The sequence below is a fragment of the Diadema antillarum genome, unplaced genomic scaffold (genome assembly GCF_040938485.1).
Source record: "Diadema antillarum isolate AM-2024a unplaced genomic scaffold, OU_Dant_1.0 scf00000004, whole genome shotgun sequence".
NCBI lineage: Eukaryota > Metazoa > Echinodermata > Echinoidea > Diadematoida > Diadematidae > Diadema > Diadema antillarum.
In genome coordinates, this window is record NW_027270893.1 from 997,549 (window position 1) to 1,017,087 (window position 19,539).

The 19,539-nt window shown below is 41.1% G+C and overlaps 1 protein-coding gene across 1 annotated transcript in view; it reads left to right on the top strand.

Annotated features, from left to right (window-relative positions):
* The window catches only part of LOC139744349 (uncharacterized), a 90,878-nt gene that overhangs the window by 66,123 nt on the left and 5,216 nt on the right, over positions 1 to 19,539 (top strand). The window contains exons 3-4 of the mRNA XM_071654824.1: positions 16,173 to 16,318; positions 18,722 to 18,883. Coding sequence (XP_071510925.1) covers positions 16,173 to 16,318; positions 18,722 to 18,883 — 308 coding nt within the window. The remainder of the gene's footprint in view (positions 1 to 16,172; positions 16,319 to 18,721; positions 18,884 to 19,539) is intronic.

Genomic DNA, 19,539 nt, shown 5'->3' on the forward strand with positions numbered 1-19,539 from the left:
CTTGTCATTGAATTAGCGTCATATTTCCCTCCGTGAAATGGAGATCACCTTCCGTATGTACGCTGTCAATGCCTGCTGGGCACCGCTTGCTTCATAGTCCCGTGCATTGGATTTAGAGTTGTGTGTCAACATAGGAGAGAGGGAGAATTCACTCATCTCCTTTTGTGGATGTATGCAAGTGGATGTGTGTTTGTGTGTGTGCATCTGTGTGAGTGCGTCTGTTAAGACTATGGTTGTGTGGGTATGTTGGTATGCACTGATGCATGTTGTGTTTTATTTCTGTCTGAGAACAGATGAGATTAAAGAGGCAAATGGGATCAGACATATCTAAAAAATACTGATAATTAAAGTACTGTAAAAGTGGATATTTTCGCGCGAGTTATCTTACGCCCTCGGCCAGGTATAAGATGAGTTTCACATGTTTTTGATTACGCCAAATCACGACATCAACTACTGGAGCATATGTCAAGCAAAAGTACTCCTGCGCTTTTATTTTTGCGCTAGTTTTTGGTTGCTCAAAATGCGCACAATTTTCAACACCGTGAACGTTTGCAAATTTACAGTATAAGATTTCTGTTCTGATAGAAAAAATAAATGATAAAGATAAGTAAGAGATAGATAAATAGAGATAGATCGATAGAGATAGATGGAGAGCAATAGATTGATAGAGAGAGATAGATAGGTAGATAGAAATAGCTGATAGGTAGAGATAGATAGATCATATATAATAGAGAGATAGATAGATAGATAGATGAGAGCGATAGATAGATAGAGAGAGATAGATAGGTAGATAGAAATAGCTGATAGGTAGAGATAGATAGATCATATACAATAGATAGATAGATAGATAGACAGATAGGTAGATAGATAGATAGATAGATAGATAGATAGATAGATAGATGGATGGATGGATCTATGGAGAGAGATAGATGTGTAAAGAGAGATATGGAGGTAGATAGAGATAAATAGATTGATAAAGAGAGAGAGAGAGAGATAGAGAGAGATAGATAAGAGGTAGATAGATATAGATAGAGATAGAGTGGGAGAGAGATAGGTAGAGAAGGAGAGAAAGACTTGGAAAAAATATATGTTTATGATGGAGAGAAATATACACAAAGACAGGTAGATATATAGAGAGAACAGTAAGAGAGATAGAGCCAACGAGATTTATATGTTACTAGTAATTGTTAGTGTTGTATACAGTATTATCTACCTGTGTTGCATAGTTGTCTTGTTAACTAAGGACTGGTTGAAAGAAAGAAAGAAAATATTTTACAGTGCATGGCATGTGTGTTCTATATAATGTGTTATGGTTCAAAAGCAGAGCTATTTAGTCTCCTCTTCAAACCATGATTCCACATATTTCTGTGTATTATGAATAGCATGCGTTGTGACATAGTCTATCCAGTCCTCAGCACCATATCCACATACACATACCCACTACCAGGCAGCCCTCCAACACACACACTTGGCATGTGCGCATGCACACACACACTCACATATACACATACTTATTCAGGGCCTGACACATGCACACACATGCTAACATATTGTGTGCACTTGATTTCTCATATGTTTGATAGCATGCTGCCAGCATACAGCTTGTCCTCAGGTTGAACCCTAGTCTATGCATACAGACCCCTGCTGAAATTTTTTTTTCTTGCCTCATCCTCCCACCGTATTACATTGTTTCAAAAAGTACAAAATACACATAAATCACTGGTGACAGTGCAATGTGTGACAATTTAATTTCATTTATTTATTTATTCATTTCTAATTCATGGTGATGGTATTTCTTCACTCAATTTACAGGTAACCCAGCCATAGTCTGTAGACCTAATTGTTTATGTCTAGAATAAGTGATGGAATGTGATGGCAGTGTGTGAGATTATGCGTGAGAGGCGAAGAAGGAAAAGTATTAAAACTGTCTCAAAGTGCTCTAATTGTTTTCCTGCAGGGCCTACGAACTACATGTAGAGTGCTTTCTGAGTCATTATTGCATAAACAGGGTCTGAATCACCAAGTCTAAGTGACTTCATTTCGCTGAGCTGTTTCTGCCATATGTGTGTCTGCTGTGACGTGGTAGAGTTGTATGCCATCCCTGGTCGTATATCACATCCTATACACTGTCAGTGTGCCTTCAGTGTGAATGAAGGTATGTGTCTGGGCAGGAGTTAACTGCTTAGACAGGATTACGTAACATTACATAACTCGGTCCAGTCTTTGTTCCCCTTGTCTGGTTGAGTGATGACTGGGAGGTATTTTCGGCTTTTGTCCGAACACACGGAACGAACGGCAGAACCATTCAGTGGTCTCTTCCATTTCTTCAACAAAATGGAATGTTGCCGGACTGCCAGCAGCCATTCATAATGTATAGGCCCCATGTATTCTTGTAGGCATGTTTCGTTCAGTCGTGTTAGTTTATCACATGGTTTGCCTTTGTACGGTTGTTTGCCAAACACGGCTGTGCATAAAAGATGATTTATTTTTCTGTGTATTGGTCTTAATTTTGCTAAATTTCCATTCATCTGGTGGCTCCCCATTGTATATCAATATTTCAGGCCTATATTCTTGTCAATTTGCAATCACATTATTGCTTTTGATCGTGAAGTACTAAGCAGTCGTTGATTCAACTTTAAACGAAAAACAAAACAACAGCAAACCCAAAGCCCACCCCAATGGTCTTCTTGATCAAAACCGGGCATTCATTCTGTGTCCTAGCACTACGGTCTTCACAAGTCCTCTAACTTCTGTGTTGGCAGTATTGAAGTTTTGTTGCACTTTGAACGTTCATGAAAGTAAAACACAGGAGTTATCCCAGCCACCCCCCCCCCCCCCCACCATAGGGGTTATTAACTTGTAAGTAGACTGAGAAGGTACAGGATAAGTTTCACCATCAGAATAGAGATATGGAAATTTGTGCCAAAAACAGAAATGAAATCAATGTGGAATTAGTGGGGGATTTGCATGTTTGCTAGCCATACTCCTCCTTGCATTAATAAAGCTCAGACCGTCACCGTTTGCCTAGCGTCCTTGCGTGTGTGTGTGTCTGAGAGCACCATTTCTCTCTCTCTCTCTCCTTTTTCTCGAATGTTACAACTTGATCTTGTGGATCACCATCGCGGATATGCGCACTTGGTGACGTCATAAGTGATTGCAAATATACGCTGCCGGCTTCTATTTTGGGTTGAGTCAACAAGGGAGAGCTTTAACTGCAGGCTGTCGTTAACAGAGAGTGTGAGGAAGTATATGCAGTATTTTTAGGGAAAACATTGAAAACCTCCAAAAAAAAAATACAAAAAAGTAAAATAAAAAGGGGAGAGGATGCTAAGATCGAGAGAGAGGTAAAGACATAACTAGACTTGGGGGGGGGGGGGGTGAAGGGAGAGGGATGCGGAGAGACGAATGAGGTGAAAAAAAAAAAGCGATCATGTTTACTTTTTCTATTCATATCACTGACTGGCTGTTGGCCGCAGACTTGTAAGGAAGTTCGGTTCTGGCCGTTGCCATGACGTCACCGACGGGCCGATAATGTGCGAAATGCTTGGAGTTTGATCCTGCTTGTGAATGCCTTTTAATCAGCAGGTTCGCTATCGATGTATGTGTTTTACCATCACCTTGTTATGGTAATTTAATATGAAGCAGTTTATCGACCTCTTATAGGCCACATTGGAAGGCAGGAAACTAATTTTTTTTTCTTCTTAGTGGCGTACTGATTTGTTTTGTTATTTTTTTTTTTAAACAAATAATCTATCTGTCTTTGTTTTTATTCTCTCAATATCAGATTAATTTTCAATTCAATCTATTTCATTTTCATTCTTTTTTTTTTCCAACAAAGCATAGCATAGAATCAATCCGGAATTATGTTATAGGCATTCATTCAACTAGGTGTGAAAAATAAATATAGGTAACAAATAAAGATGATACATGCATAATGGCAAAGTGCAAAGTAATGTTCAAGAGGAAAAAAAAAAAAGAAGAGTTGAGAGGTCCACTAAAAAGCTATATCAGATATCAGATGATATGGTCATGGTACATATGTGTCAGATTTTCTGTACCAAACATGATGGCATTGATTTGAAATGAATCAAATAAAGGGCTAGTGTGAATTCTGGCATATTCACAAGGGAGTTTTTGGTCCAGATATTATCTCTCTGAATTTCTTCTGTCCCGATATTTTTTGGTCCAGATATTATCTCTGTGAATTTCTTCTGTCCGCATTATTAGGATTAGTGGGTCAGTGTTAAGGCTTGATGGATCTGAGATAAAAAATTGGTCATGAATTATGATGGCTGATATTTTCTTTTTTTGGGGGGGGGGGATTTTGATGGAATATTAATTCATTCTTGTTTTTGTCAGAGAGAATGTGGGTAGAGAACCATATGTCCTAGATAAGTTTTGAACAGAGTTTGGGCAAGATGTAAAGAAAATGTGACAGTAGTCCTTATTTTTAGGTGGTTTTTTTTTTGGTACGTGTATGTGTGTGTATGCGCACGCGCTGTATCAGAATGTTTTTATTGGGAGACAATTCAAAACCTTATGCTTGGAACATCACAGATTTTGGTGAATAACTAAAATTTCATGAGCTAGTCTAGTAAAGGGTATTCAGGCTCACCTGCAATGTACCAACAAAACAAGGGTTGAAATTGCCCAAAGTTTTGCACGGTTGAATTCATTCACTTGGCTATACAAAGCATTCTTCCCTTTGTCGAAGAAACAAAGTGGGGTTCCAGATCGGCCATAACAGATGCCTGCATTTCTATTCATGGGCGTTCGTGCCAAAATATTGAATTGTATTAGTCAAACAGAGCTGGGATAAGTACAGTGCTGTGTATATCTCTACCTGTGTGTGTGTGTGTGTGTGTGTGTGTGTGTGTGTGTGTGTGTGTGTGTGTGTGTGTGTGAGTGTTAGGAGTTTCCATGGCAATTCCAATGTGTGTGCTTCTGTTACATCACAAAAAAAAAAGTTGAGGCTTGTCAATTGAAAACTTGCCTGTGAGCGGTAAAATAGGAGACACCATACAAAAGAGATGGTTTTCTCTTGAATAATGCGTGTTTGCAAGTGAGTTGTCAGGTAATGAAAGCAGTCTATGTGCTCTGACTGAGAAAATGATCATGCAATAAGTCCCGCCTCCTCCCATATTCTTGTATTTCGAGTGTAGTTCCTGGAATAGACAGATATGCCTGTGATGAAAGTGATTTGTGGGGCTAGTGCGGTAAAGCGAAAGTGAGTTTTATGGCCGGGTGATTAATCGTGCGTTTTATACCAGTCCGAGATGATCTGCGGATGACAGCGTGTGATAAGGAGTGTGTGGGGCGAGGTGAATGACTGATGTGATGGAAGGATCGACAAGGAAGTGGTATGTTACGCCGCCCGGTCGGGATTGTCGCCGATAAAACGTGATGAGATAAGACGGGTGATGTGAAGTCAGCAGACGGGATGCAGGGTAGAGTGAAAACGGTCTGGAATTGAGTGGCGTCTGGTTAGAAGTGGTCAAACACCACGGATGGAAAGAGATTTGAGAGATAGAGAGAGGGAGAAAGAGATGATGGTATTAAATCTTCAAATGATATGACTGTCCATTGTCCATTGTGCCCATTGATTGAATTACTCTGCATATATATGAAAGAAATACTTCTCAGTTTTAAAGTGTGCAGGCTCCACAAAGTCAATCCTCTGTGACTTATAGTGTAGTCTGATGGTGAGCTATACACTTGTGCCGCGTCCCAACTTGATGCAGAACAAACAGGACACCCCAAGCAAAGAGATCTTTGAGTAGTACAGTGAAGGAATTTCATATGAGGGCTCTTGCTCTTTGCGGCCTGTCCAGTGTCTGATGCGGCAAAGTGCAAGTTCTCCCTATGCCACCATCATCGTGAATATGTGCGTGGCTCGCTCGACTCAGCGGGTGAGAGAGGAGCAGAGGAGGGGAGGGTGGTTGGTGGAGGGAACAGCTGAACTTCTGAACCTTCCCCCGCTTGTTTTCATTCCTCTTAGGCTCTCGCTGTCTCTCTCCTCTTCAGCTCTCCCTCCCTCTCTCTCCATCTTCAATCTCTTTTTCACTTCTCTTCATCTTTTCCTCCGACTCGATCTCTCTCTCTCCCCCTTCCTCCTCTTCCTCCGTTTTCCTCCGCGCTCTGTCTGAGCTCTGGTCTGGTGGATGTGCGTGGGCGTCCATCAATCATTGTATTTTCTTGTTCCTCCATCGCTGACTCTCCCGTGCCTCCTCCTCCTCCTCCACTCTCCTCTCCTCTCCTCTGTTCTCCTGACGGAGACCGGGGTTATGGTATTCAGGACCGCATCTCTGCATCTCGGGGATGAGCATGGGAGAAGCAGGGAGTTGGCGGCTGTAAATGTACAGTCTATACCATTCATTGCCCACTTCTCCTCTTCTCCTCTCTAGGTCTTTCTTGTTCTCTTTTTTTCCACGTTCTGTCTCTTTTCCTCTCTGTCCACATCCATTACTACAGTTTCCTTCTCTCGTTCTTCCTAGCCTTCTCCTCATCGTGTATCTAATAATATCTTTTGATTTTGTCACACGTAGTCAGAGCATCTGTACCTATCTCTGTATTGAATTTTTTTTTTTTTTAAAGTGGGGGAATAGTGTTAGTATGTCTAGGTTCAAAACGGTCTTGGCGTACTGGTTGTACCAATGCCTTGGAATATGATTCCATGTGTTGAAATGAAATATCGAAACTCTTGATGTGGTATTCGGTAACATTTGATCCATGTGCTCTCTACTCTGGTTAGTACTCATCCTCCCTTTATCTAGCATTTGTCTTTACCCACCTTCAAGTATAAGAATGAGCACTGTAGACATTGTCTTGGTTTAAAAAAAAAAAAGAATCCATTCTTCCGAATTGATCCCCCCCCCCCACCCCCCACCACCACCACCAGTATATCATCCTTTCAATGTGTGAACCATGTCTTTGCTTGTTTTAACATTACTCTTTTTTTTTTCTTCAGTCCTCTGTTTTGTTTTTTGTTTTTTTTTAATCAGGTTGTCTTCTTGATAATCTGAGACTTCACTTGTCCCTCGCATGCCTTTCTGCATCTTGTAATCAATGCCTCAGTACAATTCCTTTATCCAAACTTTGGTGTCCCTCACCTCCATCCGCCCCCTTTTCTCCCTCTCTCAAACTCTGTGCTGATGTCTCTCTCATCTCGGATGTTGTCTTGTTTTATTCTTCTCCCTCTCTCCTCCCCCTCTCTCTCTCATCCTTCTTCCCCCCCCCCCCCACCACCACCTTCAATGTTGTCTTCTCCAATTATCCCACCACACTGCATCTCCGTCCCGAAACTTGGGGGGCTCCGAACAACATTGTCAATTTATTCTCCATGAATGCTAAAATTGCCATTTGCGACGCCCCCGCACCACGGCCGAACACGTCCGGATTGAGACCGGTAGACAACCACTGGCTCAGTGCACACACAGACACACATGCACACACACACACACACGCACACGCGCATACACACACAAAACACACACACGCATACATACACATGCACAAACACAAAGGCACATGCTACGACATATGCACATACTGTGCAAGCAACATTATGCGTACAATCCGGTGGTTGCGTTCTCCCCCACCGCTGCCAATCCGGTCTACATAACTACTCCCCCCAGTGATATGTTTCTCCTTCTTACATGTTCAAGAAAATATATGCCTCCTCATCTTCTGTACATCTTACCGGCCGATTCAATGCACAATATCAAATATTTCGCTAGTGATTTCTGTACGTAAATAGTGAACACTCCCTAGCATCGCACATAGTTCAGAGTTCGTGGCTAAATTGCTGTGGATTGCCGCGGCAAGTTTGAGATGGAGGCAAACATCCCTACACCACCTTAATTACTTTATATGACACAGAACATTAGGGAGGGGCAGTGTGAGATACTGGGTGTGCTTAAAGGACAAGTTCACCTTCATAAACATAAGGATTGAGAGAATGTAGCAATATTAGTAGAACACATCATTGAAAGTTTGAGGAAAATCAGACAATCCGTTTAAAAGTTATGAATTTTTGAAGTTTTTGTGCAGTACCCGCTGGATGAGAAGACTACTGCAGTGTATGAATAACTTAGATGTCACATGCGTACAACAATATAAGGAAAATATAAAGAGAATTTCACAAAATTCCATCTTTTGAAAAAAGTACACATTCCCCTGACTCGTGTAATACCGACAAATGTTATGGGTAATATTATTCCCCCTGCCTTTAGAAAGAGGCAAGTCAAGTGCTCTTTTATTTTGCGAAAAAAGTGAAAATATGTTGAATTTTCTTGTACATTTTCTTTATACTGTTGTACGCATATGACTCACAAGCTGTAGTAGTCTCCTCATCCAGCTGTTCCAACACAAAAATTAAAAAAATTCATAACTTTTGCATCGATTGTCCAATTTTCCTCACACTTTCACTGATGTGTTCTACTAATATTGTTGCATTTTCTCAATCCTTATGTTTATGAAGGTGAACTTGTCCTTTAAAGGTCGTATAGAGGACGTCCAATTTGCAATGGTCACAAAATTTTGCATGGTTGAAGAATAATGTATCCCAACATCTTGTGTGAAATCTTATGGTAATACACTTCAGTTTATTTTTCTTTCTTTGTTGATTAAAAATTGTCCCGATGTCACTCTCTCGATACCTGATGTCACTCTCTCAATACGCTCTCCTTTGATACAGAGAATAACGGCTGGAATTTATTTGGGGTCTGAATAAATTCACTGGAAATCCATAGTATGTTTGCCCCCCATGAAAAAATTTCCAGTTTTATTATTCTGAAGAAAGGTCTGAATAACCTACCTACTGTATACGCCATATATTTACCGAGTCTAAATTTTCGCGAATCGGGACTTCTCGACAATTTCGCGAGTGGTTAAATTCGCGTTCGTGGGGCACAGTACTGAATGGAGAAATGTGTGCACTTCACATGCTTGTCTGGATCAGAGTCAATATTTTCGCGTGTCTTTAAATTCGCGAATAGCACCTGACTCTCGAAATTCGCGAAATATTCGGCGTACACAATATCTGATAACCAGCTTGTGAAAGGAATATTTTTAGGGTAGTACCTCTCACAGGTACGCATTGCATGTATACATTTATCTCCCGCGGGGAGAAGATGGGAAGTGTGACAGGTCACATGAAAAATACACCTTTATATGATCGGGGTTTTTCTCACATAAATCTTGCATGCATATCTCGTGCGAAGTTTGAATTACTGCCCTAAATGCCATGGTATTTAACAATGCATTTTGCATCATATTTCACGATGCATTCGGCCATATATTTCATGATCCATTGATTTGCATTCACATGATAAAACACTGCGGCATTTCATCATTATTATGGAATAAGTCTATTTTTTTTTTGGGGGGGGGGGGTTGGAGAGGATGGAGGGAATTGGGGAGGGGGGTTTATGCTAGCAGGTGGTATTCAGAGAGTTAAAAACTCTGTATCCTACTGGTGGGTAGTATTCCAGTATTCCAGCCAGCAGCATCCTCTAGAAAGCCTGCACGGTGTGCTGTGTGGGAGGATGGCTCTAATCAGAGATGAATGGATAATGGACTCCACAAAGTCCGTGTTCAGAGGCAGTGGGGAATATACTGAGCCTGCATCCTTTGTGCCAGAAAACTTTTTTTATTTTTCATTTGGGCCTAGATTACAAGATGTCTTTTGACCTTTGAGTGACCCCTTTCTGGCCTAGTTATTTATTTTCCTTTAAATCTTTCAATTTTTCTCTTTCTTTGAAATAAGTCTCATATTTAGTTTCACACTTTTTCGTGTCAATTCTTTATAGGTATCTTTAAAAAAAAAAAGAATCTGTTAGAGACTGTGTATGTGTCCATATTGCGCTTAAAAATGCAGAATTATTAAGTAGACTGGGAGTCACAATTCTGACCAAAAATTATAAATCTGTAATATGGATGACCTATTTCGATACCTTTCTTGTACACCCTTTTCCCATTTTCCATTTTAGTGAAGATGTAGCTTTTTCTTCTTAAAAGAAAATTATCAATTAGGGTTTTTAGTTCAGCATTTTTTGCAGTTATCCCACAGAAAGCTAGCTGTTAACTCAGGAGAACACATGTATGTGAGTTTTGTATACGTGTGTGTGTGTGTGTGTGTGTGTGTGTGTGTGTGTGTTGGTTTGTGTCCCATTTTCTTGACCTGCATTTTGAGAAATTTGGGTCATGAGAGCCTATATTTTATCTTACACCATCAATATCAAGTACATTTACTGATATGGATGATTATCAAAACCAAACACAGACAAAAAAAAATAATAATGAAAAAATACTTCTAAACTCAAGCTGACGTTTCAAAGACAGAAAGCAGAAAAACTTTGAAACTCGAAAGTCAACAGCTGCTCGAGTCAGACTCTTGTCTCGCTAGTTGTTTGGCAAGAGGGCCCCATATGTAAAGTTTGAGATGGGCAGAGAGATGATACATGTAGCAGTGGAAATTGGGACATGTGTTTTATGATATCGTATTTCACTGACACAAAAACTTGTGTTGCTTTGGCCAAAAGTGTTACTGTAGTGTTGTTTTTGATTTGCCCCACTTTCTTTTTTTCAATATTTGACATCCTGCTGACAACTATTTCACATTTTTTGTCGTATATCAAACACATCAAAGTACAGTCGCTGTGTAGATAGTGCTTTGAAGTCTGAATCATCATATACAAAATAAGACAAAGATGTAAGTGATACAAAATCAGACTCATTCCCTTGGTGGAATCTGGCTTGTTAGGGCAAACTATTCAACAGATGTAATAATATTTTTGGCCTAGAAAGTTACTTGCACTCAGGACTGATAATCACTGACAGAAACACAACCAGCAGAACCTTTACTTATTTATCGCTGAAAATGAGAAAGTCGGTCATGTTATGGCTATTGTTTATTTGTCTAAAATCTATTTTTTTTAATTTCTTAAGCGTAAAGAGAGTAGAAAGCATTGTGTTTTCAAAATCTGTTGGAGGATTTAAAAGAAGAAGAAGAAGAAGAAGAAGAGTTTTTGTTTTGAAGACACCCTCCTATATCCATCTCCAAGGGAAACTGGGAATCTACAGTGTACATGATTGAAAGCAAGACCTCGCAAAACTTGCTCCTTCCAGAAGGGTAGAAACTGCCTCCCTACCCAATACACTATACATCTGATTTAAAGGAGAACACACACACAGCAGTGCCAGCGTCCAAGTCACCTTAATCCCCCGTTCCAATTTCAGTGTCAACACACTTTTCTCGCACTTTCCAAATCCGACAGCTCGGTCCTCGTAACCAAAGGCTCTCGTGTCTGTCGTTCCTGCGTCCCCTTTCCCTAGTCGTGCCCCCAGCCGAAAAATTGAACCTTCTCCCGACCCTACTCCTTGGGTTGCCCTCTTCAGTTCAGCTGCCTGCGTTCACGGCCAAAGATAGATTGTTGTTGGAAACAAACATCAGGGCATTTAATACAAAAGATCTTTTCCTCCTTGCCCCATATGAGCATCTGGACAAGGAATATACTTTTGATTGTAAAAGTGCTTGTTAATATCACTTGCCCAACAGTGGATTTTAGTTGCCTCGGGACAAGCAGGCAGGCAAGTTGGTTCATAATGCCTTGTACATACTACTAGAATATGATTGGATCTTCCTTCATTCAAGTTTGGAGCTGCCTCGTTTTCCTCCTGCACATGTCATAGTGTGAATTCCACCAGTTCTACAAATTTGAAGTCAGCACATTCCACATATATTATAGCAAAATTTCTTTGATATGTGTGCATTCACTTTCCATGAGCCCTGTCAGAGTTGAAATAGGCCTACTGATATGAAGTATAGATTTATAAAGCTTGATGGAAGAACTTGCCTCCACTCTTCAGAGAGGGTCGTATGTGAAGTTCTCTTTCTATAGTTAATCTCTGCCACCTCTGTAGCCAGACCATTGCTTGAAAATGACCTCGTCCCAGTTTTCCATTAACCCTCATAGCAAATCAATCTCTTCTTCCATCTGTCCCCACCCCCCTTCTTCCCCATTCTGTCTCACAATCCCCTCTTCTCCCTTCTAGCACACCCCTCGGTCTTCCCCCTTCTATCTTTCCCCTTTTTCTTCCCCCTCTCCCTCCCCCTCTCCCTCGTCAGCGAACGGGGTGTGAAGGAGGAAGACTATTACCTCAAAAGAGTCCTGGAAATATCCCCTCACACCTTCTTCTTTCAAAGAAGGGCTTGTCCAGGAGAAGAAGTAGGTCAGGTCAGGTTGGGTTTTCATTCGTAGCAACTTCACGTGCAAGAAAGGGGGGAAAAGAGAAAAAATAGAGAGAGAGAATATGATGGGGGGGGGGTGAGAAGAGGAGTGAAATGATGGTCAAATATGTTTTTCTCCAGCCCCTTTTCGTAACAGCTCGCCCCCCCCCCCTCCAAGCTTGCCCTCTGAAGTCTGAAATGTTTGTGTGGGCATCAAGGGTCCAATCTGTGTAGCGTTTCAAAAGAAGGGCAAGGACTATTAACTTATAAAGGGGGGAGGGTGTGGGGGTGGAGGATTGCTCATGCATTGTAAAGTTGACATTAATCATGCCTTTTTATGCCACAATTCTCTAAGAAATATTTATGCATTAAGCTGATAAGTTGGTGGTCAGACATATAATCACTAAAAAAGATAATTTCCAGAGTTGCGTTCCTTGAATGCTCTTGTTTTGCTCATGACGGACGGTCTTCCCCTTATGATACAGCATTAAAAAAGACTACATTTGATGATTACCTGTGTACCAGCATAAAGAAAGGTTGATAGATGTAATGTTCCTCCGTCTCCCTGTCACATGGGCGGACTCAAATAATACTCAATCACACTCGTGCCATTCACTTTAATGTACAATTTAATATAAGCATTTGTGGAATATTTACAGGACTGAAATCCAGGAGTTGTGACCAACAAAAAATGCAAAATCAAAATTCGGAGTGAGATAAATTAAATTACAATACTCTTATATTCGACAACCATGTGAACGGGACCCTGCCTTGGTCCGGTTCCGCCTGTAATTTTGGCTTAACACTTGTTCAAAATAATTATAACAGCTTCACTATCACTTCGTTATCCCTGACAATCTACTATCGGCTATCAAGTGCAACACTATTTGGTTCACACCACCGTAGTGCTGATCCTGAGATGACCAGCCTGCACGCACGACGGTTTACCGCGGTTAAAGCACTTGTCTTCAATTACACTGCTTCCGTTTACATCCGGGTTCTGTGCTAACCCGCAATTATCATGAAGTGTATAAATACCAATCTTCGAATTATGTGCACATTATTTTCATCTTTTTACCAATTTAACATGACCTTCATCTCTCTACTTCAGCGACACTTCCACGTCATAACCAATCGTATCTACCGGGTGTCATGCACCCGCCAGGTTCATCGCTCACCTGCGTTGTCCACAGAGTCACCTTAATTGTCAAACTATTCGCTTCCAGAACATAACTGATTCGTGGGTGGAGCGCCCTTGTATGCAAGGTTGCTGTTCCAGCTCCAAAGTCTCGCGAGGGACCCGCGTTCCGTATTCTTTGGCGTCCAAAGTCCTCCCTAGCGAGGGGCGGACACAGTCGCTCTGCTGCGAATGCGTCGGCCTGGGAGTAGGCTCGTCCTCGGCCTCGGCGCCATCAATGACCGGTGTAATATAACCAAAATGCCTCTTCTTCTTGGCTACTGGGAGGCTGCAAAGGCTGTTGGAATACGCCTTCTGGCAGCAAACAAAATCTGAACTCTAATCAGCCAGTATACAGGCTGACGGTAAGGTGGACGGACGGCTCCTGGCCGCAAACGAAATTGGGCTTAGACACAAAATTATCTTGCCAACTGGCGCCTGGGTGTGGCAGGTTGGTTTTCTGCCATCACGGAGCTAACTCAATGTTCTCTCGGTGAAATCAAAATGGTGTCTGCCCCGAAAAGATCCAACTTTACTGTTAAATTGCTACTCGACTATGACACTCCTTTTCGAGGCATTTGGAATATTTGATGCAACTAAAAGGACTTGAACGAAAACACCTATACAGCACTCTCCCGGAACTGGAGCTATTTCCTGTCTTTTCTTTCTACATTAATTGACATGCAAAAATAAATGAACTCCTCGCGGTCATCGATGGCGCGACTTGTAAAACATTTACACCTGTCCTAGCACTTTCTCTCTCTCACTCTCGCTTTCTCTCTCGCTCACTCACTCGCACTTTTTGTCTCGTTATCCCTACACGTAAACATGTTTGTCTAGTTGAATGACCGATAGGTGATGTACATGAAACAACCTGGAAATGCATTTTTAATGTGACACTCCCTCAACGTGAAGCATCTGTCATCCATTTTGAGACTGCCTACTCAGATTGTTGTCATCAAGTAGGCGTTCAATACATACTATTCTACTTGTATTCCGTCCATTGTCATCGGAAGATGTACTGCATACATGACTTTTACACATTCAACACTTCTGATGGCACTAAGGCAGGATGCCGGAGCTTTTTATCTGGAGAACTAGTAGAGACAAATGGTAAAGCATATTATGCTCTTTAGTTTCTGTTATTTGTGCATCAGTTGGGCATTTTGAAACGCTTTTATTCTACTAACCATCGACAAGGGCACACTGTGCATCCCCATGAGACAGAAGGTTTGAAACCTCCGCCAAACATTGTCCAAGGTTTCTGCATCGTCTCCTTTTATTTTCGCCTTGTCAATAGACCTGTTCAGTTTGGGTGCTGTTTAAATGCCAATATTTAGTTCAGCCATATTGGGGGGGGGGGGGGGGGGAATCAGTGTGCCTAATCATAGTTGATTTATGCACTGACATAGCAATGCACTTGCCTCGTTGCATAACCCGTCGAATCTTCTTTCCTTTGTATTTTCGAAAAACCTCTTGTTATGGCAGCGCAAGTTGGAGTGTTTTAAAAGCGAATAGGTCTATAGTCGGCAGCGCTGTTGAGAGAAGGAGCTGCTGGGATGAGCTGGAGGGGTTGCCGCGCCAACGAGTTGTGTCATCTCTCTTCCGGGAGGCAGTGACTTTTTACTCTGTACTCGGCAGCCCTCCCTCCAACCCTGTATTGATTTGGCTTAATGCGACGAAAGGTCCGCAAACCGGGTCAAACAATCCTTTCCCTCATCACGGGCGCATTGTCCTCTTCTTGTCCTGCCGACCGGAGACCACTATACTCCGTCGTCGTGTCTTCACAGACTGTATTCCATTTAGTAGTGGATGCCCTAATTGCACACTTTGGCTTTATACATTTTGATTTATTAGATTTTCAAGGGAGAAAAAAAGGGGTCAAGGGCCAATGTATAGTGGAGATGAACTTCCCATGTCATGTCAAATTCTGAGGTACCCAGATGAAAATTATTGTAGCTGTAAAGCTTTATATAGTTTTATTTCCCTTCTGCAAAGAAAGTGCTTACGCAGACCATTCCTGTATATTATGTTTTCCCCCTCTTTCAGCTGTAATCCAATTGATTTTTGTTCTTTAGGTGATCCGAGTTACCTCTCGGATCATTGTTTTATTTTTTATTTTTTCAAAAATAAGAACATACTGTATACGCTGTTATTTTCGTGTATAGATATTTTCCCCAATGATGAGGTCATAGACATTTTGGCGAGATGTTGTTTTTTTGCGAATCGACGCCGACGCTTATATTAATGCTCTGGGAACAAAGCGCATGAGGACATTTTCACGTGTTGTTAAATTCGCGATCCAATTGTGATTCGCGAAATTAGCGAAAATTAAACCCTCGTGAAAATAACAGCTTAATACAGTATCTGAATCAATGTCTCTCGTATAATCTCATTGTACTACATCCTGAGCACAAACACTGCTTTGTTGTTTATTTTACTGTTGCAATGTCAGTCATTGATGCTGAGTACGAGTCTTCATCCACATCTTGATGAGGCAGATTTCAAAACTTCAACCTGATGTATATGGATTCATCCTTGAAGCTTTACACAAGATGGGCAACTAGCCACCCAGGCTATTGTTACATCAGAGGCACAGTTGCGTAGAGGAGATTGCCTGGCTAATCGCACATAAATGTGTAGTACTATGGTAAAAACTATATAACAACAAAAATGTGTACAACTTTGCAATTCTTCCCATGGAAAATAGGCCTTTCAAGTAAAAGTTCTCTCTTTTTCTTCCCCACTTTCACTTCTGGTATCCAGGACGCAGCGCCAGGCGCCATTTTGGCCCCGTGCAGGGTGATGGTGATGATGCGCATTGTCTGAGGGAGCGGATGAACGGCGACATGTCGGTAGCCTGCTCCAGTCAGCCACTCAACGGACAGCCACCCAACCACCCACCATCACAGGTCAGGGCGCCCTTGCTTGCCCTCCTTTTAGAATAATGCTGTAAAACCAGAAATTTTCGCATGCACGAAACTTAACACAATATTTGCGAGGATTTAGATTTTGATTTTGTTACATACAATGTTATGTAGTGCTCTGACAGATAAATAGAAGCTACATGTTCAAAGTTATACAATCGAAAATACTTTCATGAGGTTTATTGATACACATTAAGTTTATATGTTATATTACTACATGAAAAAAAAGATCTTAACAAATTTGTGACACATTTTTTTAAAAATCATATGTTCATTTTATGTTTATTTCATGTGAAAAGAAGGTACTCCTTCATTTGTACTATTTGTTATGACATTTGATCTGTATTTGATAAACCCAATAAGCTACTTTGCACAGTCAATACAAAGGTCAATGTCCCATCCAGTTTGATATGCAAGATTCTAAACACAGTCATAAAAAGAACTCATTTGATATACTCATTAAAATATTGATACCCTATAAATATCCAATAATGTTGTGAGATATGATTTTTAGAACTTGACAACTTGAAACATCCTCTTCAGACAGAGGGATGTGTCGTATATCAGATATCAATGACAGTTTCTAGGAACAAGATGCTTGTGTTGTATTAGAACCATTTTGATTGCTTGCTGTGGATGAAAGCTAGGTCAGTGACATTCTCATAATCTTTACAAAAGTGAAAATCCACTCAATATCCAAGTCAGTCTTTAGTACTGTAAAAGTGGAAATTTTCGCGGTGTTGAAATTTTTGCGCATTTCGCGCAACCAGAAACTGACGCAAAAATAAAAGCACGCAAATATCTTTACTTGCCATATGTTCCTGTGCGTGATGTCTTGATTCCGCGGAATTAAAAACATGAGAAACTCTTCCTACATGGCCAAGCGCAAAAAATTAGTCGCACAAAAATATCCACATTTACAGTAGATGGAGGAAATCCATACAAACAGATTGTGCAGAAGTTCCTTTGAGGTCAGTGAACCCAAAAATGGAAACATACACGATGATGACGTCACTGACATGAATTCTCTGTCAATGTCACATTGATTTGATTTTTTTAATATTTTGATTTTATTTCTGAATTTCTTTTTCATACGTAAATGAAATACAAAGTCAATTGAAAAAACTAAAATTTAGCACAATATGATTTGAATAATATGACAGTTATAAGCAAATAAATGATTAATTTAAATATCCAACATTGGAATGATACACATGTTTATTTTTCTTGTCTGTACCATACTGATACAAAAGCTTTTTCTTTCCTTTTTATTTTCAAAAAAGAGGTCTTTTTGGTGTATCAGACAGTGCGGTTTGGAAGGATTTACTTGTACAGTATACCTTTTTGTGACCAGTCTGACAGAAATATGGCAAACACTGCAAAGAACTGTACTAAACTCATTGAGGATGTGCTGATTTTGCTACAGCACGCAATTCCCATAGACACCTGCCCGTGTCTTATTGGGACTCGTCCTCAACGGGTTAATGAAGTGATGTCAGAGAACAGTGCCTACACCTTTAATCCCTCCCACTCTATCTCCCCGTGTTGTCATCCCCGTTCATTCCCCGTTTCCAGTAAAAGGTCAATGGACTGAGAATTGAAACCGGCGCAGTAATGACGTCATGGAAATGATTTCTCACCCCACCCCACCCCCAACGGTGAAATGTGATAGATAGCCTGTGCTGAGGAGCACGCATGTTTCAATCTTTGTCAACTATGGTGGAACGAGGATCATAGAAACAGCATGATTCTCAAAAGTATGGCCTCGCATGCTTGAAGTTGACATGAATTGATCAAGCCTTATCAAATGGATAAGATTGTTAGACTCTTGTTAAAGTAGGGCAGTTACTAGAGTTTGGAAATTTCAAAGTTTCATGAAGTCTCATGAAAAGAAAGAAGACCTATTCGGTGCAACCACATCTATGCAAATTAAGCAAGGTGATGACATTGCCTTACATCCTCCCATTGGTTGAATACATATTTTTGAGTTATTTAAGTTGGGTTTATAACTCCACAGCCTTGTCCCCCTGAGGAGGGTGTTGGCTGTCTTTGTCTTGAGAAACCCTTAAACTTCTCAAGTCTCATTTTGGTACCTTAATACTTCTCGTGCGTAATCTATCAAAATGGGAAAGAACACGCGGACATAGTAGAAGAGAATAGGAGGGATTCACCCATTGAGAAGGAAATACGAGTATACTCCTGCAGGCGTCTATGAGAAGTGCGTGTTGTAGCAAAATCAAACCGTCCTCCATGGGTTAAAGATGTAGGCACTGTTCCATGACACCATTTTATCAGAGTACAGTTGCGCATAACTCATTATATGAGTTGAATCTAATTTATAAATTCAAACGTTCCGTTCTCTCGATCCCCTGATGTTCGGTCCAGCAGGATACCCCGAACACGTTGCAGCGAGAGCCGATCTTGCAGCAGCAGGCCGAGGAGATGGCTGCGATGCAGAGCCGCATCCCGCACACCTTCCGGGACGCGGGCCAGGCCCCGCTGCGCAAGCTCAGCATCGACCTCATCAAGACGTACAAGCACATCAACGAGGTGCGTATCAGTGTTGAGGAGCTCCATCTAGAGTCTCCAAGTATTTAATTTTTTTAAGGGGGGGGGGGGGGTGAAATTAGTAGAAACTTCTGTTATTTTTTTTTTCTCCTCATGATCAGATGGAAGAGGAGACCATTTTGTTAAGTAAGAGAGATCTTTATACCGAGCATGTCACAATCTGGAAAGTCATCAGAAAGCTCGACTTTCTTGCACATTATTTTAGTGCAATGATTACCATGGTCCCACGTGCCCATTTCCATGTTCTGTTTCCTCTAGTGCCAGTGTGCGAACCTTGAGCATGTGTGCATTTTCGGCGGAGAGATTTATGTCTGTGTGTTCGTTGTGTGTGTGTCTGTGTGTCTGTGTGTATATGAGAGAGAAAGTCGTAAAGCACTCTTAAAAAAAAAAAAGCACAGTGGATTTTTCCCTGCATGAAACTTTGCAAATTTCGTGAGGAGCCCAGACTGGCGGAAGTAGAATACATGCAGATGGTTTTTGTTTCCACAATGCATTGAATGCCAGTGACAATTTGCGATTTCAAGTTTCATTGCGCGAAAAAAGACCGTCGGCTCCCAGTTGCAATTATTGTTTCATGCTGGGTATGTTTCTGGTCTTTACAGTACATAATATGCTAGATTGTAAAGGGAGGGTCGGTT